Below are 24,100 nucleotides of genomic sequence, written 5' to 3' on the forward strand. Positions count from 1 at the left end.
TTAATCGAATGCCGTGTCAGGCAGGTTGAAACGATTTATTCTGGGAAACACAGCTCCAATTCTTTAACATAAGCCTGTTTTAGCATTTAGCTGCCAAAACACATGTAAAAGTGGCCTGATTGAACATGTAAATCTAATTTAAGGAATAAGCTCAGTAGAATTAGATCAGCATTTCCCTAACGGAGACAAAGGCTCGATCATCCTGTGGTTATCCCCGCTAGCGTTGCCTCGCCTGAAACATTCACACTCGGCCTCGGTGCCTGTTTGCTTTTGGTTTTAGCGCCTGCTAAGATACTATTGACGGCCAGTCAAGTAATGTCACCAGACTGTTTTTGGTCTGGCTTGACTGTGGCACTTAGATGATAAAAGCTGGTCCTCAGCTTCCCCCATCCGGCAACAAGTGCGGCCCCTGTCAACGCAGCTCTACAGGAGGAGGCTGATCAGCCTGACTGACCTAAGTCGTATGGACAGATACAATTTCAGCCTGGCAACACATCCAGGATCCGGCAGCCCTGTTCTCTGTTTACCTAAAGGCTCAGGCAGCTGAGCCCAGACCTCACCTGCTGGCCTCACTAGCCGCCATGAATGCTCCCATAATCCCACTAAGTCGATGCAAACCCATAGCCGCTTCTTGTGCTAAAAGCTCCATGGCCCTCCCTCTCCCTTAGACCTCCACTCGATTAAGAAACAGTTTGTGCAACGATCAGTTTTTCCATGGCAACTTTACATATCAGCATTCTGCAAAGGAAAGTTCCCACCCCTCTATTTTTACACACAAGTCCCTTTCACTTCTCGGCTCACTTTCATCACTCAATCACAGTTCCACTGCCATCTTGGGGAGGCGGGACGGCTAACATTGAATTCTTTTGAGTGTCTTTATGTTGGATGCTTATATAATTACTGGACAGATTATCGATATTTTTGCGTCGGCTAATAATAATAATAATACTAATAATATAATAAAAAAACACTTTATTAATCAGTTTTAATTCTGTAAAATTGGATTGAATGGAGGAGTTTTTACCTGTTTTTAAACTTAAATACACATCAAAAAATACACATAAATACACGTCGAAAAAATGTTTGTAAGTCATTAAAGTGTGGAAGATCCCAGTATCTGGATACTCATACATACAACATATTTTAATCAAATTTAAAAGCTTCTACTTGTCAAATCTGAAGTTGATATATTGGGATCAGAGTCCAGCATTTGTTTGTTTTTTCCTGTTCCCTGGCCGACCTTCTGTGTGGGAGGACATCCTGCATCTCGGGGGTTTTAGAAGGAAAATATAGAGTGTCAGGGATTTATTAACGGAGGCTGTTTCTCTTCCACAATGGCTCGATTCATTTGTGACGTCCTATGCAAAGAGGGGGAGAGAGAGAGAGAGAGAGAGAGAGAGAGAGAGAGAGAGAGAGAGAGAGAGAGAGAGATGGTGAGGTCATTTTATGAATTCTTCCAGGATGGATACAAGACTTGAATGGTGAGAGCATGCAGTAATCCTCTGCCCTGATGCCCCTGTGGAGGCTGACTCAGTCTCACACACACACACACACACACACACACACACACACACACACACACACGTATATATTAATAATACAGGACCACTGCAGGAATCACACGGTCAAGCCTCCTTCAATTCTTAAAATTTAAGCCTGGAGTACTACCATAATTTATAGCTCACACAGAAGAAGAGGGTTCTCTGTATGTGTGTGTGTGTGAGATGGGGGTGTAACAACGAAGGTCACCGACCTTTGTGACTTGGCTAAAATCCCCATGGGCCAATTCAACAGTGGAATGGACCCCACAGTGCACTGGGAAGATGCCACCGACATAATGAACACAAAGGCCAATTGTGACGCTTTTCTCTGCAGGTCAGAGAGCCGCGGGCCCTGGGGACAGTAGAAGTTCTGTTGGCTGAAACGGAGAAGGAAGCTTGTTGCTTCAACAATCCTCTGATAAGATTCAGCAGCAGCAGTTTCTCCCCCGCAAAGTGTTAAGATTTACCTCTGCCCTTGTTGACTGAACTGCTGATAAGTGACTCACAGGCCAAATCGCCGCCTTTTATGTGGTATAGTCTCTTTAATGTACCGTCAGCGGTCCATCATGCTCCGTGGAGGCCTCATGACGTCCTATCCGTATTCAAATTTGCTTCATGTGGCCGAAGCAAGCGACGCCCTGACGTGATCCCAGTTATTAAAAAAAAAAAATAAAATTTAAAAATCCCTCAAATCCTCTCAAGTAAATCTTCAGGATCTCCCATGAATAATAAATATCATTAAATACAAACAAAGTCAAAGAAATGTTATTTCTCAAATGGACCTCACAATGTAGTTTTGGTGAAAATATTACTGAAGCATCTGGCTGGAGCTCGTATGAAGATGAGACCAAATGTTTTAAAAGCTTAAATTTACTTCCATAATTTGCCAACAGTTAGTTTGTAAAAAGTCCAAAGCCTTCATGAGAAAACCCACTTTCGATCATCGCACCTGCGTGGCTCTATTAGTTTGAGGATGTGTTGCTAAGGACACCAATGCATTTATTCAAATCTTACAGACAAATTTCTTTCAGTTTTAGTAGAACAAACAGACCAGACCCGAGGAGATCACAGCGCCACGTTCACTCCTGCCTCTCAAGCTCAGTCGACAGCTCCATCACCCAGGAGTCAGAAAGAGGAGAACAAAGCCAGCGTGGACAACAAGAAGGCAAACAAACGTGAACACTGCTGCTACTGCCAAAATACGCCCATCCCCACAATTTATTGCCTTATTCAAGGTTTTCATCATATACCGACCGCCACGCCCCCTGCCAGAGAGCACAGAAAGGGTCTGTGTTGAGGTGGGGGATTAGAAAAAATGAAGCAAGACTGACCCCTTTTTTTTTTAAAATTCCTGAGAAAGACTAAAAATGAAGCTTTGTGCGCGTCCGCTGCTGTGGCACATTTGACAGGTCTGGCCCGGCTGCTTTTGTGTCAACAGCATAAAGGGGATTGAAGGAAAACACAAACTGAACCACTGTGCCGTTGTGGTACTGGCTATTAGTCAACGTGACGGCCTTTGCAGATGCTAATAGCGTATAGTGTGTCTCAGTCAGCCTCCCTCCTCCCAGAACGTGGCTATCTGATAACACAAAGGCATTCTGCTGGAGGTTGACTCCCCCACCCCCCCCCTTTTTTTTTCATGGCTGCTACATAGTCATTAGGCACTTTTCCTTGTTTTTAAGAAGACAGAGGAGGAGCTGCTCAGTCAACGGCTAGTTGACGTGAGGCAGTTAACTCCATGAGTAAAGCCTCAGGTGTTGCAAAGCCCTCCCACATACACACACCTCACTGCTGTGCTGCGGGCAATGAAGAGATGTGATAACAACCAGTCTCTAGTGAAAGAGGAGAGGATGCCCAGGAAGACCTCTGCTCTCTGATTTACTAATCAGTCAGGCCCCCGGCAGCCAGCCTGCCCCTACCTCATCGCCGCTGCAGGCTGGAGCATGCCTTCAACCCGATCTGGGATGAGATAACACAGTTAAATACCCCAAAGTTTTTGCCCAGACCTGGAGCGGAGGCCTCGGCACATCTGGTCACTCACCCAGAAGACAACGGCTGTGGGATTATAGCAGACCGATGATGCAGGGATGAGTGAAACCACATCAACATGGAGAGCTGCAATGACAACTCATTAGGCTCCGTTACTACATCATTGCTCTATTTTGATTAATTAATTAATCATGTCTTTTTTTTTTTTCAAGAAAACACGTGAAACATTTGCTGGTTTCAGACTCTTGAGTATAAGGATTTAAAGCTTTTTTCTTTCTTTATTAGGACACATCACTCTGAGCTCTAGGAAACAGACACGGGCATTTTTTTCTTTCTTAATTCTTTGATACCTTATTTTATAGATGACACAGGTCATCAATAAATAGTAAAGATTATCATTTTACAGCCCTTATTCAATGTGATTCCCTATAATTTTCCAATAATATATTTATAGTGCCACACGCTGATGAGTAGCAGGTATTACTATAGTTTCTATTACTATTTCTTAACCACGGTGCAGACCAGATGAAGATTCTCCGTTGTTTGGTTAAACACCAGGAAGTGAATATATTTTGTCAACAGCTGTCTTTTTTTTGGGGGTGGGCTGGAAATGCTGCTGACACATCATGAAAAAGGTCATTTTTATTTGTCAATTTTATTTCCACGTTTTCTCCTCTTAAACACAAATTTAATAAATAATGCACATCTGATGGGGTACACCATGCAAACATTACTTTCTACAACATAAAACTTTTTTGTTTTCTTTTCACCAACTGACCGATGTTCTGTGACACTAGTGACTCGCTCTGCATACACATGCTGTACATGATAGCGGCTCCGCCACCTCCCATCCACTTAACCTGTACAAGAATGTGCAGTAGATTTATATATACCCATATACACATATGAATACATGGATGAAGGGGGTTGACGCGGCCTTTCTCGCGCTTTCAGTCAAATATCTGACAGTTTTCAAGCTAGGAAATTTACATTCTCGTCTACATGGCTGATGGAAAGACTCAGGATGCTCCAAATGCTGGAAGAACATCTGGATCTGACTGGAAGAAGAAAAGGTGAGGAGTTGGTTAAAAAACAAAACAAATTCACCCAATGTATGTTAGATTATTTCTTTCTTTTGGAACATGAGAGGACAATTATTGTCTAATTTCACGAGATCCCCACGCCGAGTCAAACGCAGAAAGGGAAGGAGATTGGTACAAGTGTGTGAATAAAGGAGAAACTGTTCTGCCAAATATAAAACAAAACCTGCTGGAGTTTAGAAAAACACGTGGACGCCCGGCCAAACTGCTACTATGTGACTGAGTCCAGATCAAGAAGCATAAGCTCTGGTCCAACAGCTGATGCTGTAATATCTCAGAATAAAGCAGACAGACAATCTGCAGCTCTTAAGTGATGGACCGTGTATTAAAACCTGTTCAAACATACTGCAGGATTTGATCTGGTGATGAAATATCGGTCTGGAATAAGAATTACTCAGTGCTAGTTTTATCATGTCCTCCTCTTCTTGAATTATCAGTAAATTAAGCAGGGATATTTGAAATATGCGTTTATAGTCAAATAGCATTTTTAGCGATTTGTAACTGGTTGACAGATGGAAAGTAGAGGTGACATGTTCATGTGGTTATACACACAGACACAGACACAGACACACACACAACCATGAGACAAAAGGCGAGTTAAGAGGTGTGATCAGGGTGTTCTGTGGATTTGGCAGATGTATGGAATTTGTCAAAATAAACCCCAGCAGAGTATAAATAATAAGAAATAAATCTATACATGTTATTGTTCTCAGGTTGGGATCTGATACCGCCTCCTTGTGTGGGGGATAGGAGACCCTAGGGGACACGCATCGATCCAACAGGAAATACTCAACCAAGTGCTTTGGATGCAAAAGTGCAACTAAAGAAATCTAACGTCAAATATTTAGAGCCCCAGAAAAGAAGAGGTACCAAGTTCAAGGATTTTTTTCCAACCCCATCTCGTCTCTCTGTGCACACATCAGTTCAATCTCATTTGTTTAAAATGAGATAGACGACGCTGTGTGACGATGTTGCGTAGTAGTCCTCCTCTCGACAGCAACAAAAACAACCCCAAAGAAACATCAAATAAAAAAGAGAAAATTCAAGAGAAAGCAGTTCTTCCACAACATCCTTCTGTTCAGGTCCATCCTTCCATTGGCCTCCATGGTGGTGAGGCAGCGGAGCTGAACCGTGGGTGTTAAAATCCGGTGAGTGGTTGGGTGGGAGCCGGTGTGTGTGTGTGTGTGTGTGTGTGTGTGTGTGTGTGTGTGTGTGTGAGTGAGCGAATGTCATTTACAGCGTTTGTTGTCTTTGTTCAGTGCAGTTCTTTGCTATGATCCAAAAAATGAGCGATACCTTCAGCAGTTCTGTGAAGAAGAAGGACAAACACATCAGATACACGGTGATTTCTAAAGGGTTCCCATCTTGGTGTAACAAAGATGGATCACTTTTTTTCAACAGCAAGGTCTTTTCATGAACACCAACACTGACTGTCCTAATACACCAAAACAGTGAGTGAGCATGCAGAGTTTCAGAGCACCGGGTCAGGATGGCAGCCATCTTCAAAGACAGGACTTACAATTTGAAACATTTGCTGTGAAAAGAGCCTGTTGCTTTGGTTTGGCTGCATATCTGATCATCACTACAGTCCAGGTGAGCTAAATACCATAGAGTCAAATACCTGGTTCTCTTATTTCTCCTTGTGAAGAGCCTCTATGAACGCTTCCAGTTTCTCCTGGATCTCACGGACTTTTTCTGTAGAGAATTGCAAAAAAGACTTTGGTTATTCAAATCCTACATACAAAAAAAACTCCCAAATATCGGCACAAAAGTCAATGATTGGATGAAACACTTGGATGCAACTTCAGGATGGAATCAATTTGTACAAAAAAGATGTGCAAAGGCCACAGCCGTCAATAATCACTCAAATCAACTTGAGCAGCTACACTGTCCACAGCGACTGCAGTCGCCCCCGTGTGACGCATCTGGTGTACCCCCCCCCCCGCATCACACGATGATCCAACAGCGTTGAAAAAGACTCTCTGTAAACGCTGCTCTGTTCGTGTGCTGATAGGCAACAGACCACTGCACTACCTGAGTGCCTGTAGTGTTTTAAAAGAATGGGTTTTTTTTTCTGCCCACAAATAATACTCAATTAACTCCAGAGCCTAGAATAAACAAATATGTAAATGTGTGTCTGAAGTTGCGTGTGCGCACCAATGTAAGTTGCATACTGGATCACATTTGGCTTAAAACTCTTGGTGATGTCACTAACCCACAAATGAGCCTCGCAGTGATTTCACATGAGCGCAGAGAAATGTTGAATTGTGAAAACAGACTTTAGTCATAAACTCTGCACGTATATCATTCTGAGTGTCTAAGTGAAGTCAAGTTGATTTTTGAGTGGAGGGAGCTTTTCAGGTTTTTTTCCCCACAGCTACAGGTAGTCATTCCCTCACATTTTTCACCAAAACACCAGATGGTCCTTTCTGACAGTGACAGCCAAACCTCCTTCACACATCTGATGATGAAGCCTTGTGTACCCTGGACCATTTAACACAAGCCACATCAAAGCTGTCCCCCACCCCTTCTCATGGTACGTCCCTCCCAGGCACATTGCAAACGGACAGAAGGAGATACCATAACAACAACAATTCACATGAAAGGGGGGAATCTACTGGAAAAACAGTCAGTCATTTCTTTTCATTATTACACAGCTATTGTCCAGAGACTGCATAAGACCAGCAATCCTTCCAGCTAACATGTACTGTCACACGAGATGAGCGAGCTGTCTAAAGCGGTCTTAATCACTGATTAAACAGTGGCTGAAGCAAGACTGTGGGCCAACTCAGAGAAAAGGAAGCCATGGCTCCCAATGCCAGCTGCACCTCCAGGCCTGGCTGGCTCTCAACTTCCTCGTCACCCTTTGCTAATCTGCCTCGATCTGCCCCAAGCACAAACTCAAACAGCGAGCTCTGAAGAACAAACTAGCGCTGCTCTATCTTGAGCAATCGGCCACACGAAATCCATAGGCAACCTATTGTCGATTGTTTTCCTATGAGGAGGCCCAATGAAAACACAGCATTAAAGAGACTGTCAGCTTCAGGGAAATAAATCGTTGTGGTTTGGACCTCAGAGCGTCATGTCCTAAGTGTCCATTTCAGGTCAGCACAAAGGTGATAACTATGTGCGTGCTTTGGAGTGAAACTAAATATTATACTCAGGGGCTTGTGTGCAGCCCCTTTGAAGGGCGCACGGCTGCTGAGGTATCCTTTTCCTGACAGATGAAAAGCACACAGTTGTTAGGAGAGATGCAACCGCCCCCCCCCCCCCTCCACACACACACACACACATATCCTGAAACAGTAGCAGATTTGAGAAGTGCTGAATAAAAAGAGAAATACACTTCCACACCCCCCCCCCCCCCACGTACAGGGTGGCAGAATTTGCCCCCAATGTCTTGAAAGCCAGTCAGAGCTGCACAATCAAGTCCCTTCCACACACACACACATGCACACACACGTGCACACACACACACAGAGTTGGCAGGTGGGGGGAAAAAAAAGTTCAACCTTTGATAGTCTAATACACGCACAAAATCGCAGGGGCGTTAGGGGAGATTACAACACCTAATGGAGGCATTAAGAGAACCTATAGAGCATGCTGACAAGTCAGCGGAGCAGGTGTGGAGCTGAATGAAACATAACCCTGCGGTACGCCATTCCAGCATGCAGGGCACCGCAGGCCACGGCTCAAAGGCAACCGGCAAAGTAAGCCGTGTGGGCTGAGTGCCCTGACCACAGGACAACATAACTCAATCCTAGTCAGTCAGAGCAGGATTACCAACATCTGTCCAACCTGATGAAAAGGAGTGTGGCGGTGAGGGAGGGTTGGAGGAGCGGGTGGCATTTGGATTGGTGTAAGGAAAGGAGGGTACCGACTGACAGATCATCAAAACGCTGGGAATCCCCTGGCTCAAGCTTCAAAGCTGAAGTGGGTTTTGATGTGGTTGACAATAAGGTGCGGTGTAGAGCCTTGGTGTTACAGATGCAGACTTCTTAACTTGGGTCAAACATTAAGGATCCTGCCAACTGTTGGGCAGAGACAGCAGCTTCGCGTGATCACTGAGGGCAGCAGTGGACTGGAGGTTAGATTAGGGGCTTGTGAACAGAAAGGACACAGACTTGAACCCCCAGACTGGCTGGGAATGGATCCAGAGTCTCTGAAGAGCAAAAGCCAACACTGTACTGGACACCACCTGTAGATTCCATTTCTAAACTTTGCAATTTGTCAATTTGTGCAACAGATGGCATCCGGTATCCTGAAACCTAACTTGGTAAAAGTCCCTTTAACAGGAAAAAGAGAGAACGATATCAGGAAGACCCACAGAGGAGGAATTCCTTATCCAGGACAAGCAAACATGTAATTAATGTCATCAAAGCCCAGTTTTTGTTCAATTTTGTATGTTTTAATGACCAAATTGAACAAGTTTTTGAAATGATCTTGGAGCGATGACAAAAGCTTGTTGAGAACAGACATGGAAGTTGTTAACTGTTGTAGGGTTTCCTAATCTTAAGAGACAATAGGACACCAAAAGTGAGTTGGGATTTACTAAATGCTCTGCGATGATAACCAGCTCGTCTTGAGGTTTCTCAGCTGTTTTGTGCTTGGAAGTGAGTGTACAGTCGATTTGGGAGTTTTAAAGTCACTCACAAAAAAGTGGGGTAAATCTTTCATCCTGAATGTGTGTCACAATGTCGCCCAAATGTCCAGTCATGTATCCTGAATAATCGCGCAACTACAGCTATGACATTTTGGTTATCAAATGGATCAGAGCAGTTATATCCATCAACAGCGGGATGCTTAATGACTTTAAAATGAGCCCTGGGCAGCTTTCAGGAGCCCAGGAGGCCACGGGTGACAGTGAATGGCGCCTTTCAGAAAAGCCAATATTCTGTGGATAAAAACTGTGAGAAACAGATATTTATTTCCCCCCGAACCATCTGTTTGCCACCAAATACCAGGAGGAAGAAAAGATCACAACAAGGCTTTCCTTTCACTGTCCTGTGGAAATGCAACAACATGAGGAACATTGCCTGTTCCTCATGAGCGGAGGGAGTATAGATCTAAAACTCCGTTTAGACTCCTGTTTACCTAAGAGATGAGCCCCAAAATACAGTCATTCAACCGCTCACCCCTTTATCTAGTCATGAATATTCCCATAATCCTCTGGCCTCTATCCCAGAGGCCCCTTCTTTAAGATGCTGGGTGTTGTTTGGGTTGCAGAGGGTGGAGGGACTCTCGCCCATTGAGAGACAGAGAGGGAAGCCCAATCCCCTCTTTCAAGGCCTTCTCTCGGCTGATCTCCACATGAAATGATATCTCATTCACTCTAACTCGGGAGTCCACTAAGCCTGCTATGGCCGAAGCGCTGGCAGAAGGAGAGCTGAGCCAGAAAGCCTTTAATTGACCTGTAATTAGACTGTGAAACTGCGTGGCCTGCTGGACAAGTAGCCAGTATGGGGGGTGGGGTGGGGGGGTGGACAGAGGACAGAAAAAGATGAGAGATGGAGGACAGGGAGGCTCAAAGGAAAAGCTAATCCTCTTTCTATGAGAGATGGCCACTCTTCTCTATTGGATGTGAAAAGGAGGGAACTGTAAAGACGAGGTGGCTGCGATGAAAAAGTGGCAACAGAACGGTTTCAACGGATGAAGTTCAGTGCCAAGGTTGAGGCCACTTCATCATCCTGCTCTTCTACCAAAGACCAAAAGCATGGTCACTAGAGACAAAGTATTTGGTTCCAGTTCCAGCCCGTCATCATTCATGTAGAAACTTTTTATATATTTCACGACTGTCAAGGTCACAGTGTAGGTGGGAACAGGGCTGGTTCAGTCTTTGAAAGCCGATCTTTTAATGTAACAAACAGAAAAGTCCTTTTTCCTTAGACGACTGTTTGACTGTCACACTATAACAAAATGGTTCATGGGGAGACACGGACACGAGCACAACCGGGATGTCAATGCTGTGTCAGCGGCAAAGCAATGCATCAGCCCTTATAATCGCAGCTCTTATCTAGAAAACAGATGCCTGGAAGAGAGCAGCCCAACCTGGGGAGAGTCGTACATAGGTCTGAACAGGTCAAAGCTTGGGGTCAGCCAGAGGGCGGACAGCGCAAAAACAACAAAATGCGAAGAAAAATCCTTTGAAAGCACCAGGTGACAGCTTGTTGGGCTTTGTGGCGCAGGTTTTATTGACAGGCATTACTTGTGTCTTTGAAGGGCCAGACATTTGAGATTTTTAGTGCAAGGGGTTGTAAAGATAGAGGTAGCAATACCAAAATTTTGGAGATCATGGATTTAACCTGGGGCCTGAAGGGTTTTACTGAGAACAGGCTAAGTGCAATCTTTAATCCAAACACAGGAGTCAACAAGTCAATGTTTCTTTCAATAACTATTCTTAGGAAATAAGCTATAAATCTGTTTTTACCTCGTGTTCTAAATCAAAGCCGGACACATGTCTGAAGTATTCAAAGACTCACCTTTTGCAACTCTGTGATGAGGCAAAGCGGCAATCAATCTTAGGTAAACACATGAGCCCGAGGATGTGAGGCCGACGAGTCTGGTTTAAACTGAGATCCTGTCATAAAACTCCCCTCTGCTGAATCAGCAACAGGTGTGAACACAAGCAGGGAAACTTACTCCTGAGTTTACCAACACATGCACATGGAAAGCGGCATACAAACACCTAGGTGAACGCAAAGCTGCCAAACACACACGAAACTTGCACCTGAGCACATGGAGATACCAAACCACTGGCGGAGAGCTGGGAATCTAACTGAGGAACAGGTTTTAAAATCAGTCTGGCTCAGTCCCTTCCCAAAACGCCTGCTCAAGTGAGACATCAGACAGTCCAGTTCTTCCTCTACAGCTGCTCTTGCCTCCATACACCTTCACATCTACAGGACACAAAGAGCACAGCAACACACACCTGGAGTTGTGATACAGCTTGCTGAGGCCCAAAGGCTGAAGTCACTGGGCTTTGAGGTGTTTAACGTCCATTTGTCTATGATGGGCATGTCAGTTAACGCCAACACTGTAAGTCCTGTTCGAAATCTTTCCTGTTTGGGAGAAATAAATCACTGAGGATAAGAAATGTTTTAGAGGAGATGTGACCCCTAAGAATAGACGCAATCAATGTGTAAAAAGATGTGTTCCTCTGTTGTATAAGTGTGTACAGGAACATTGAGTCCACTCTGATAAAGTGGTGTGCAAAGGGGCTGGATACAGACACGCGAACCAACTGACACATTTAATTTTGGCCTCTCATCAAGTTACTCGGAATATTGGCATGGAGGGATGATGGTGGAAATGACTTGCTGCTGTCAGCATTTGTCACTTTGTTCACTCACTGAACTGTCAGTAGTGGTTAAAAACGAGAAGCTGATAAAATATGAGATACTGGAGAATTCTGAATCAAGATGCTACTTTACTCAGTGTGTTGTTTTCCAAGTACCTCATCTTAACCAGCACCACTTGATGTCAGATCTCTTGAGGATCTGTGGCTGCCCGGTGACACACACATTGTAGATAACAAAAATATTCAACCTCCGAATTCAACCCATCCTCTGCCAAGCAGTGGATAGCTGGAAACCATCTCTGGTGTATGCGCACGCGCACGCACACCTCCTCTTTTATTGCATTTTTGCCATCTAACTCCTACACTGAGTTTTCCTTCATCACCTCCTCATTGGTTATGACGCATTTCATTTCCTCTCTTATCTTGTCAACTTCGAGCCTTTACAGCTTCTCATGAATGTAACATGATTGTAAATAGTCTCACAGCATCACTGGTGTCATTTAATGTCTTCATCAAGTCTCTGGAGCGGCAATAATATTTTCAAATATGTTGATTCGTGCAACACCATAAGCTGTCAAAGGTGAGCTGCTTGTGTATGAAAGAAAAGCTGGAGCAGGTAACTGGAGTAATAAGGAATATTAGGGTCAAAGGTCAGAAAAAAAACAAACTAGTTCCTTTAAGTGCCATGAAATGCAGTTCTTCAAACCATATGTAAGGAAAACAAGTAGAAAAATTAACCAATATTAAACCAATCACAATTCAGAAACAATATTTGGGCTGTTAAAGCTAAAGCAGCAGATATAATAGGGCAGGAAGCCAAATGTAGTATCAAAGATATGACAAAAAGATCAGACAAGATCAGATAAAAACACAGGATGTGCAGCTTCATCTGTGCCAGCAACATGCCAACAGTGGATCTACTGTGTGTGTATTTTATGCTCTCTGGGAGAAAATGGATCATTTGGCAGTAACTCTACAGCCTGAGGTTTCCTCCTACGTGGGAAAAAGAACAAACCTGGATTGTAAAGCTAAGCCTGTCAGAGGCACACTGCTAACTTGTGCCTGTTTAAATCAGAGGCCATGAAGACTGCGGTCGAGAGGAGCTGACACTGAGAAACTGTAGGAAAAAAGGTGGAAACAAGACTCGATCCAAAGCCATGCAAACGGATCTGTTGGGCAGACACAGATGGGATTTGACCCAAACGCTCAGAACAACCAGTACAAGGTTCTGTACGTACTGAATGAAGGGACAATTTTATGCTTCGTGCCCACAACGGAGAGCACAGTCAAACTTACGCAACTGGACTCGGGATGAGTGGGTGGACCAACAAAAACTTCAACTCATACAGAACACCTATTGATTCAATTGCTGGTCATTAAAGCAAAAGTAGCATGCATTCTGAAACGAGCCATAGAAAAAAAAAAGAGCTGTAAATTTGAGTGCAGGAGCAGACGGTGCTGCCACTCCTCCCCTGAACGCGGACACGTGAGCACACAACACCTTAAGATGACACGTCATCCCTCACAGCAGAGGAGAACAGAGGAGCACTTCTCATTGAGCCCTCACTAATCACTCTGGAGGAAGCAGCACAAAGGAAGAGGAGGAGGAGATGAAAGGAAACGAAGTGAGCGTGAGCCTGAGCCTGAGAGGGCATTCCGGTGAAGCAAGCCCAGACAACCAGAGCATTATTGTATTCTACTTCCACACTAAAAAAAAAAAAAAAAAAGGAAGAAGAGAAAGTGACTGCATGCAGAAACACGCAAACACTTAACACATCATCACTGTTGACAACTTAAATGCCTTTACACTCAAGTAGCCTTAACATAAAAACATAGAAGTCCCAAATTTCCCCCTCATTATTGCGCCTACACTTTGGGAAAAAACCCCACAGTAAATACACCTAGATGAAACTAAAGCTGTACAATAAAGCTAAACAATAAATTATCCATTCATGGGGATTATATTGTTCAGTTTATTGTATCAGTTATGTTAGGGGGCCGTTTTGGAGGTTGGGATTGTGGTGCAGAGGAACAGCGTTGGGTTAAACCAAATTTCAGGTTGCAATGAGGCTCTTATTAACCTTTTATTTTTGACTGTAATAGGACAAGTCAAGTTTGAGATGATGAAATACAATAACTGTAGTGATTTCAAATGTTTTAGTTTGCAGAACATAAAACTCCAGCCATCTGATTTGATATGGGGGCGGTATGGCTCAGAGGTAGAGTGGCCATCTAGCAACCAAAAGGTCACTGGTTCGAGCCTCACTTCCCCTAGTGACCATGTCGAAGTGTCCTTGAGCAAGATACTGAGCCCCTAATTGCTCCTGATGGCCCTGTGACAGACTGATGACCCGTCCAGGGTGAACCCCGCCTCTCACCCAATGTCAGCTGGGACAGACCCCCCCCCCCCCCGCAACCCTTAACGTATAAGCAGTATAGAAAATGGACAGTAGGATGATTTGATATGCTGTGCTTTACTTGACACTAAACCAGGTTGTTGCTGCATGGTTTATGAAATCCAATTGAGTCATTTTTAAGACTTTTGGAAGTCGATAACAGAGAAAAATTTAATACCAATTAAAAGGAAATTTATACGAAGTTAAACTCTGCTCACTACAACTTGTCACTGAAATGTTGCCAAGGCGTCTGAGGGCCTCCATCGCCAGCTTTCATTAAAAATGAATGACTGCTGGCTGATTTTGTCACAGGAATCTTTCAGTGAGAGTGCACGTTAAGTCTCTGGGAGCTCACATTATTAAATATGATATCTAGCACTTCATAAGAGTGTAGTCATTCTGGAAAAACTCTGGTATAGTGCAGTTTCTAAAATCAGGCACCGCAGGATTTTTTCCAGTGCAACACACACAAAACACAGTTTGTATGAGGGGCAACGAGGCAGTCAAGCGACATCCCAGTATTCTCCTAAGAGGCCTGTGCTTGCATGTCAGGCCTGGGCTATGCTCCAGAGACGGCACAGTGCCATACAGCTGGTCTGGCACACGCTGACAATCACACACACACCTCTTTGCAATGTACTTTGAACCACTGATTAGCGCTGCTTTCACGCTCTCACTTACTGACGCACACACCTGACCTGTATTTGTAACCTGAGCGATGCTGGGCCTGTCTGCGAGTAGGGGCAAATAGAGCTTAACAGCAGACTGCCCCTGGGAGCACAGCTCTGCCTTTGTTAAGTGTGTTTATCCTTTCTCCCGCCTCCTATCTCTTCTTCTCTTCCCTCCCGTGCTCGGAGTGGTTGTCAGCCAGCTTTGTATTCCTGTTATTTTTCTCTCGCCCTCCATCCAGGGAGAGTAAAGGTACAGATCAGCCTCAGCTGGACACAATTTGGCAAAGGCAGTGAAACGGTGACAGAGAGCCAAGCTTATGGAGAAGTGAAAAATACTCGAGCTGGATCAAGTAGCCTGTGGTATTAACTGGCTGACCTGCGGGGTCAGGCCTTAGTTGGGGCCTGAGGCAGTATGACCTGTTGTCTTTTAACAGGAGAGAAAATGAGGAGAGACCAACAGCTTTGGTGGTTCTATTATGCATCCAGGAAAATTACTAGAGACACACGCTACAGATTTAATGGTTGGGAAAAGGTTTATGGCTGTTATCAAGTGTTTTATTCCTTGCATAAAAATGATTGCAATTGTAACTTTGTGATGAAGTTGTTAATCACGGCCCATTAGAAGTGTGTGGCCCTGTCTGTGTCTCCAGTGTCTTCCATCTGCCTGTAGTTTCTGGTTTTTACTTGTTTTATTGTAAGCACAGTAAACTTAAGGTGTGCTCTTCTAGCATGATTACCGAGCCATTCTCCATTTATTCCGCGTGGGGTCATGACCCCCCAGCTAATAACAGCATGCAGGTGCGTACTTGTTGGCCCCTGTGAGCGAGTGCTCAGACCAGGTTGCAAGCACATTTTCCAGGAAGAAACTCAGTGAGAAATGGAGAGATGTCGAAATTCGTTAAAACTGTAGCGAATGAGCTGTTGGCTTTCACTTGTACCTTTCTCTCCATCTGGGTGAGAAGATGGGATGAGGAGCGATGCAGAGTCGACCTGTATGCTGTTGGCAGGTGAGTGTCTGCTGTTGGTTAGCTTAGCTTTCTCATACGGTGCCAATAGGCTTTTCTGTTGCAAACGTAACTAGAGATAACACTGGGGCTGTCCGTGATGCGAATGGGCCTTTAAATGACACTTTTTTTTGGAGACTTCTGGGTTTTCAAACTTCACCCACTTTGTGCTTTGAGGCGTGTCACCATGTCAGCCCATCTGCACTACAGCCTGCATTACACAGAAAGCTGAGTGAAGTGCAAGTGTCAGACAGCTAATGACCCAGATCCTCCACTCACCCACTAACTCAAGCTGACAGATCAACAAAGCTTAAACCCTGGAACATAAATTTTCCTGATAGGAAGGAAAAGAAAATTCTGACATTGCCATAAAATTAAAGCTGAGCTATGAGGGTCTGCTTTGAGTCAAGTATAAATATTGCACGGCTGAGTCAGAAGCTATAAAACAATGAAAAAAAACTGGAATATATGATCATGAAAATGATTTAAAAACTGAGATGTAACAGCCGTTTCCAAAGTCTTCCTATGCTCACCCTCGATGTGTGTATGCACAATATGTGTATGCTTGTACAAGTGGGTTTCTTATTCTGCATCATATGACAGATTCCGCCTACATTCCACATTCCTGTTGAGTGGGATTTGCCAGTGGTGGGAAATGGGAACGTTATGCCTGTTTGGTAAAGTTTGGGATGGACTTTGGATTTGACGATGGAATTGCAAGGCCGGGCAGGTCTGGGCATTCCGAACTGCCTGTGGAATGGAGATGTGACGACTGTGATGGTTCCTTCTTCTCTAGAATGCTGTCAGAAAAGCAAATGGTAATGAGCTTTTTAGCTCAACCAGGGGCGTTTGTACATTTGTTTTCATATGTTTCTCAGTGTGGTTTCACCGCACTGACACATATGAGCGTACTTGTATGGGTTTGTGCACGTGCATCAGTTGACACACAATACGCTGAAGCTTTATGTACATTGTGGGATATCGTGCAGGATACAGAACATATCCTGGTCCTGCAGGACGAGAGCATATTTGCATTTCTGTGTTTATAGCTGCAGTAAAGGAGGGACTAAAAAAAAATGAAGGGCTTTATGTGTTTTCTTAGTTTCGGTCAACCAACCCAAACACACACAGCTCAACCACTTAACGTCTCACTTCATACACCTGGAGAACCACACAACATAAGTCAGCTAGCAGGATGTTAGGAAATTAGGAAAGGACACAACAGGGTTTGTATTCTTCTGTAAGGCTTTAAATGAATGCAGAACACTTTCAACAGGGATTGTGTCTCATGTCGACAGGGATGTCATACTGGACATAAAAAAAAAAGAAGTGATCGATTCACAACCTGAGGTTCAATACATCATGAAAAGTTATTTATCTATCTATTTTTTGCTTGAATGCATTTTAACCAAGAGAAACTTCCCCATGGTAGAGGCAGGAGAAGTCGGGTCACCATTTTTAAAATATTTTTCATTCTCCACAGAACACTGTTGGCTGAACTTTGTAAAAGCTTGAAATTTTAGGCAGAAAATTTCAAGTAAAACAGTCCCAAAAAACTGTGAACAAGTTGTTGCATCACACAGGAGGTCAAATGGTCGACAAAAGAAGACAATGTTTGCAGTTGGGACATTCCAGCTTAGATATATCCAACCGTGAAAGCTAAATCAACTCCTGGTAGAAAAATCAAAATGTAGATATCAATGGACACATCAGTCCAAGACAAATTTAACAGCCAACAACTGGGGGTAGCCAGTAGCCCAAAGTGCAGAGTTCTTTTCCATCCATTTCTCGTTACCATCAATGCAAGACCAGAGCCAGGGGGTCTGACTCATCGAAGCCTCACCCCACACATGCAAACAACAACTTCAAGCATTTGCAAGATTGTGTGTAAATGGATCTGCCTCATGATGTCTGCAAACACAAGGATTTTGCAAATTGTGATTCATTTACTTTTAACAACAGAATTATATCATTCCAATATATTTTCCTAGAAAATGTAATTAAAAACAAGATGTGATTTCACTTCGTGCCTAAAAATCTAATGATTGCTTCAGATTGGGATCAACCTTTTTGAAGGTGCTTGTCGATCATTGTGCATGTTGGATTTTGACTTTAGAACCAAATTCCTCACAAAGCTGAAGCCTGACAGAGCATTTTGGAAAGCTTTTTAATGTGATGAAATGACTAAGGACATTTTATAAAGTTCATAGAGTTGCGAGAGTTAGTAAAATTCATAGGGAGAAGGTAGGAGAGAGCGAGAGAGACAGAATGAGAGCCTGGGCTTTTCTTTTAGGCATATGAACACTACAAAATACACTGCGTTTAATAGAGATTGTGATGCAGATTGACACACACACACACACACACACACACACACACACACACACACACACACACACACACCCCTTCATATACTACTGCATCCAATACTGCCTGAAATATATTGTAAAAACACCTTATCTGCATGTGAGGAGCACATAGTTCCATGCCAGCCACACACTGCATACAGGTGCGGGGACAAGTCTGGTGGGTTTTGTTTAGCAGTGGTAGGGGACATTCCCCAATCTGGCTCTTTGTGAGGCCAGTGAAGCTTCATGTGGCAACATGGCTACTAATTAAATGAATAACAGCAACATTGAAACCTCCTTGTCTGTGATATCAGACTCAGTAATTGAATGAAAAGTGCTTCATTAGAGAAAACATATTGTTTTCTTAAGCACCGCTGCCACCTACTGACAACTTTAAGACCTCAAAGGAACATGAGCCATGAGAAGAATACCTGAATGTATGAACACAGCTCAAGTGGTTTGTGTGACGTTTGTATAATTATAATTTTTTTTGTCAGTGCTAATGTTTGTATCTTACTGAGATCCTCGGCCAGCTGGACTCTGCGACCAGTGATAAGCTGAGTCTTCTTCTCCATATCTTCCCCGAAGTCATCCAGCACCTCCTTCACATTTTTCTCCATCCGACGCACTGAGACCAAGAATGAAGTTATACACCAACACATACACACATGAAAATAATAATCCAATTCAACAACAATGTATGGTTTAGCCTTTCACTGTGTCGTGAATAGTATGATCATCCAACTTTACCATCATTATTTTGGTTGACAAAGAAATTGTACATATGCCCAATATACATGCTTCTTTTTTCTTTTTCTTTTTAAACTATAAGCTCACAGTCCTTACCCTCTGTGTTGGTGAGCTGCTGTCGTAGAGTGTTGGCTGTAATGACCAGCATCCTTTGGATCCTCCAGAACAGCACCACATCATTACACTCCAACTGGGCAGAGTTAAAGGCAAAAAGTTCAAATGATCACATAGTGAAATGAAAGCAGAAACAAAGGTTTAAAAAAAAAGGGGGAAGCTCAAGATAACTCATCTTCTCTTTTTACCTCAGAGTCAACAAAGTGCCGCTGGTAGTAGTAAAAGCCTCTCTTACAGAGGCTACAGTGTGCCAGTGCCTTCTGTAGAAAGTGTCGTCGGTACAGCTGATGCCACGTGTCTTTGATCTGGACCATGTGAGGAAGTCAGTAACCCAGCAGTTAGATGAGGGACGACAGAAAATAAACAGAAAGAAAAAAAAAACAACAAAAAACGAGCCAACGAAGCACTTCGGTTTGTACATGCAGCAATGACAAAAAAAATTTAATTACTTGCAGTCTGACTGCAATATATTGATAAAACAAAAATATTGTGATCTCACAAGCACAGGGTCAACTTCAACTCCTCGTCCTTCCAGGTTCTTCCGGACGGTGGTGACCTCATCGTTGGCCAAGTAAGCGGTGTGTTCATCATGCAGCTTCAGCAAACGCTCCAGCTCTGTTTTTGTTTCATTACGGATGTGCTGCAAGGTCAAACACAGCGGTTGAGCACCATCTTCAAAACGGAATTAATAGCACCGATATGAAACACGTATGTGCTATTGTTGTCTTTGGTTCCTGTGGGACCTCTAAAACAACAGCACGATTGTAGATTGTAATAACTAACCTGATCGGGGGTTCGGTTCTTCCAGTTCAGCCACCTCTGCTTCCAATCCGGACCAACCATATCGCTAATTACTGATTCAGCTGCAAGATGATGAGGAGAAATAACAATGCTTAATCCGCCCCATAATTTACCTTTTAAAACCAGCCATTAGTGCTGAAAAAACAACTACAAATCAGGCAAACTCTGTTCTGTATGGAAAAATTACATCTTGTCTGTTTCCAAGGTAAGCAACCAAAGAAGTTATCATGACCTCTAAAATAAATGGGAAATTAACGTTACTTTGGATAAAAATGAAATCCACTTGTATAGTTGATGTTTACATAATCTCTCTTCCAAGTATTGATGTTGTGCTTTAAAAAAAAAAAAAAAAAAAAGAACTTACAAGAAAAAGAAATGGTTTGTGCTTTTATTTGTTTCTTTTCTTTTGCAAGGCCAATATGGTTGTGATGAACTCAATCTAATGTGGTTTATCCAAGTGGTGCTCCTATTTGTAGCTACCCAAGGTGCTGGATACAGTTGTGCATATGCAGACAGGTGCAGAAGCCAATCAGGTAGCGCCACACACAAGCATGAGATGATAAGTCTTCTTTAAGCTTTAACCAACAAATTTGGCAGCCATGATATGTGAAACTACGTTTGTCATGGCACGAATGCTTCTGCTGAGTATGACTGTTCATTTGAACCAAACATCTTGAAACACTGGTACTGCATGAAACCATCATGACCAACATACTGTCTTTGAGGCGTGACTGCAAGGTTTCCTCCATGAACTGGATTGCTGCGTCCCACTGGGGCTTGTCTGTGATGGAACGATCTTCTAAGGCATTGTGTTGGATCACTCTCTAATAACAACAACAACAACATAAAAGCATGCAAGAAATCAAAAGATCAACCGAGAAGCCATTCACTAGGAATGCATAATGTTAAATGTGGCAGTTTTTAACTAACGAGTCCTTGCACTTATGTGCGTGAATGTAGATGAAGACTAAACTGCCTATTAGAAGGGCAGTGTTGAATGAACTTGTGTATGTGCACTCTGTAACCTTGCTTCCAGGGTGAGTGGATTTACTGTGTGTTTACCAGGCTGTCCATGGCTCTCTCATTCCACTTATGCCTTTTGATGCTCTCGTCCTTCACAGCCTCCTTCAACTTGTCAAAAATGTCGTCCTGGTCTTTGCCTTTGTATTCAGCCATGAAACGGGCAAACTCCTCCTGCAGTGTCTCCCAGGCAACCTGAAGAGTAGACCAAGTGTATTAGAGAAAAAGGAAGGATCTGGTTTACATTTGTCAGGGCAGCGGTAAAGATGCCGAAACACTCATAAATCTCATATATCAACACGTAGATATTGATTTCAGTGATTTAGTCCAAAACCCTTCTGTCATTTCTTTGAGAGGCCAGAGACTTTCTGAGAAAACTAAACAGTGCTCGACTCATGCCACTCCATGCATGATGGATGTGTCCAGTTTAGAATTCCAGTATTCCTCACAAGGATGGCCTGAAGGCAGTGGAACACCTCTGATCAAATGCAACCATGCACCGGTTTTTCCATGGAGCAATGAAATATTACCCAAAAAATACTGAGTTTTATAACAGATAACTCTGTCTCAGCCATGGGCAGTCCCATCCATCGATCGATCCATCCATCCATCCATCCATCCATTCATCCATCCGTCTTCTACAACTCATCCTGTTAAGGGTTGCGGGGGGCTGGTGCCCATTCTAGCGGCTTTTGGGCGAGAGGCGGGTTTCACCCTGGACAGGTCACCAGTCCATCACAGGGCCAACACATACAGACAGACAACCATTCACACTCACAGTCACACCTACAGTCAATTTAGAGTATCAATCAGCCTCGTCCTCTCTTGGTGTCTTTGGACTGTGGGAGGAAGCTGGAGTACCAGAGAGAACTCACAGGAACAGGGAGAACATGGAGACTCAACACAGAAAGATCCAGTGCCCGAGCCACGACTCGAACCCGGAACCTTCTTGCTGTGAGGTGACAGTGCTGACCACTGCACCACCGTGCCATGGGCAGTCCCTCACACTGCAATTATACAAATCAGTTTAGGATGGTTTGGATTTCCATTTCCATAAGTGGATGAAATAATATTTTTGATTAATTGCTGACATTATTCATATGGGGTGAGAGTATGAAGAAAGCGGATCAAATATATCACCAATTAAATTCTTGTGTACCATCCATCACTTTAAACTCTTCTTTCTCTGGAGCAAAGCAACAACAGCATGTCAATAATTGACGGAAGGCTTCGCGGCAGCACTGAAATTTATCAGAAACCGGCATATAGGAACAATATTGCACTCCCCCTCATTGATATAAAGCGTAGAGTATTTGTGTGACATAAATCAGTGAATAAAAATCAACCTTCAAAACATTGGATTTAAATGTCATAAAAATGCCAATTGAAAAATGAATGGAATAATGAGTATCAGGAAAAAAAAAACAGGCTCCAAGGATGTATATGTATGTAAGGTGTATGTATTGTGTTTTTACCTCCAGTGCCTTGTGTGGAAGCTGCTTGTCAGTCCACTGCTTGAGCTTGATGTCTACAGTGGTGTTGAAAGTACCAGAGTCCATTGTTTGGGCAGCAGGCAAGTAGATGTTCTCAATCACATGTGTGGAAACACGTTCCCACAACTTCTTCTGCAGGATGGCCTCCCTGGGAGTGAACAGATGAGACATGCCAACTTCAAACAGGTGAACTTGAGGGGATATCTCAATGGAACTTCTCCCGAGCTGCTTGTTGGGATTTCAGGTGCTGTGATCTGAATTCCGGTAACATACTGAAAGGGCTTTGCCCTTACTGTCATACACGGTAACATTTTGGATCACTGATTAGATGGATTCGATTTAGGATTCAAAATAAAGATAAATCTATAGAGCAAGACTGTTTGTAACCTATTTACTTCTATGCTCAGCTGTCTTTAGCTCAGAGACCCAGTGAGAGAAGGATCATTCTTGGCTGAGCCACTTCAACTTGTCCCATTAAAGCTGTGGTTGCACTTGAATGTAGATTCCAACACAACTCCAGTGTGACCCCGTTATGAGTTAACAGTCTGCACACACTCACTCCATCTCTTCACAGCAGAGTGACAAAGAAACAAAACCCTCCCCAAGTCCCCATGAGACCAGAGCTGTGTTGTGCCTCTCTCATTTATCATAAACGCATGCTCATATTTCATTATGCTCCCCTTTTGTTCAGAGCTAGCACTCTTTACTGTCAATAAGCACGATCTCCAATAGTACTGGCTGGCTGCTGGCTAGCTAACAGGGCCACCCCTGTTCCTGTCCATGGACCATTCATCAGACTATTGATCTGGGAGAACTGATGGCATGCACATTGGGGACACCAACCACACCATGCATAAATCTCATTTAGCAAGGTTCTTCTTGAGCGTGAGTAATCGCGATTATTATTCATGCGCACATTAAGACATACTCAAAATATCTTCCCACTTACAGATGGTTTTGTATTGGAGCAGTGCCAAGTCAAGGTGCTAATTGATTTCAGAAACTAACAAATTCACTATATGAAGCAAATGTGAGTATTTCTCCTCCTTAAATAGAATATGAGAGTAGCTTACTTTATTTTATTTAAGAATATACAACATTTTGAGTTTGATCTCCAATGGGGACTGTATATTTGAGTCACATCATTCTCCTTCACCCTGTTGTCATGAACCATTGGTTTTATCTTCCCGTGGTCACAATCAAAATCAGTAGTGCCTCTCAAGATGACAAGGGAATATATTAGGCTCATTTCTAGCTCTGTACTTCTTTCTTACACCTCTAAAGCTACTATGCATGATTCAGATTCACTTCAAATCCTTACACACACACACACACACACACACACACACACACACGTATATAGGTATATATACATATATAATCTCAGAGATATATACACACACACACACACACACACACATATATACACACACATATACATATATACACACACATTTAGTTAACCTCTTATATAGCTCTATTCAACCAATATTCTAACATGGCACTTACCCAAAAACTGCGTATTGATCATCTTTTCCAGCTTTACCATGCATTTTTCATTGACAATATATACCAT

At 43.3% G+C, this 24,100-nt stretch overlaps 1 protein-coding gene across 6 annotated transcripts in view; it reads right to left on the reverse strand.

The window, feature by feature from the left end:
* Positions 1 to 1,001: 1,001 nt before the first annotated feature.
* Positions 1,002 to 24,100, reverse strand: part of opa1 (OPA1 mitochondrial dynamin like GTPase) — a 36,162-nt gene continuing 13,063 nt past the window's right edge. For 4 of the 6 annotated variants that reach the window (XM_086224116.1, XM_086224115.1, XM_086224118.1 and 1 more), the window contains 10 exons: positions 22,507 to 22,672; positions 21,074 to 21,226; positions 20,727 to 20,835; positions 19,994 to 20,073; positions 19,710 to 19,850; positions 19,399 to 19,515; positions 19,193 to 19,286; positions 18,864 to 18,974; positions 6,252 to 6,325; positions 4,155 to 5,937 (listed from right to left, as the gene is read on the reverse strand). In XM_086224116.1, coding sequence (XP_086080242.1) covers positions 6,261 to 6,325; positions 18,864 to 18,974; positions 19,193 to 19,286; positions 19,399 to 19,515; positions 19,710 to 19,850; positions 19,994 to 20,073; positions 20,727 to 20,835; positions 21,074 to 21,226; positions 22,507 to 22,672 — 1,036 coding nt within the window. In that variant the 3' untranslated portion in view covers positions 4,155 to 5,937; positions 6,252 to 6,260. Of the gene's footprint in view, positions 1,359 to 4,154; positions 5,938 to 6,251; positions 6,326 to 18,863; positions 18,975 to 19,192; positions 19,287 to 19,398; positions 19,516 to 19,709; positions 19,851 to 19,993; positions 20,074 to 20,726; positions 20,836 to 21,073; positions 21,227 to 22,506; positions 22,673 to 24,100 lie in introns of those variants that run through there. The other 2 variants (XR_015119204.1, XR_015119203.1) reach the window with 2 other exon arrangements.

The sequence above is a fragment of the Aulostomus chinensis genome, chromosome 14 (assembly GCF_037954235.1).
Source record: "Aulostomus chinensis isolate RoL2024-O1b breed Wild chromosome 14, RoL_Achi_v1.0, whole genome shotgun sequence".
Classification (NCBI taxonomy): Eukaryota; Metazoa; Chordata; class Actinopteri; order Syngnathiformes; family Aulostomidae; genus Aulostomus; species Aulostomus chinensis.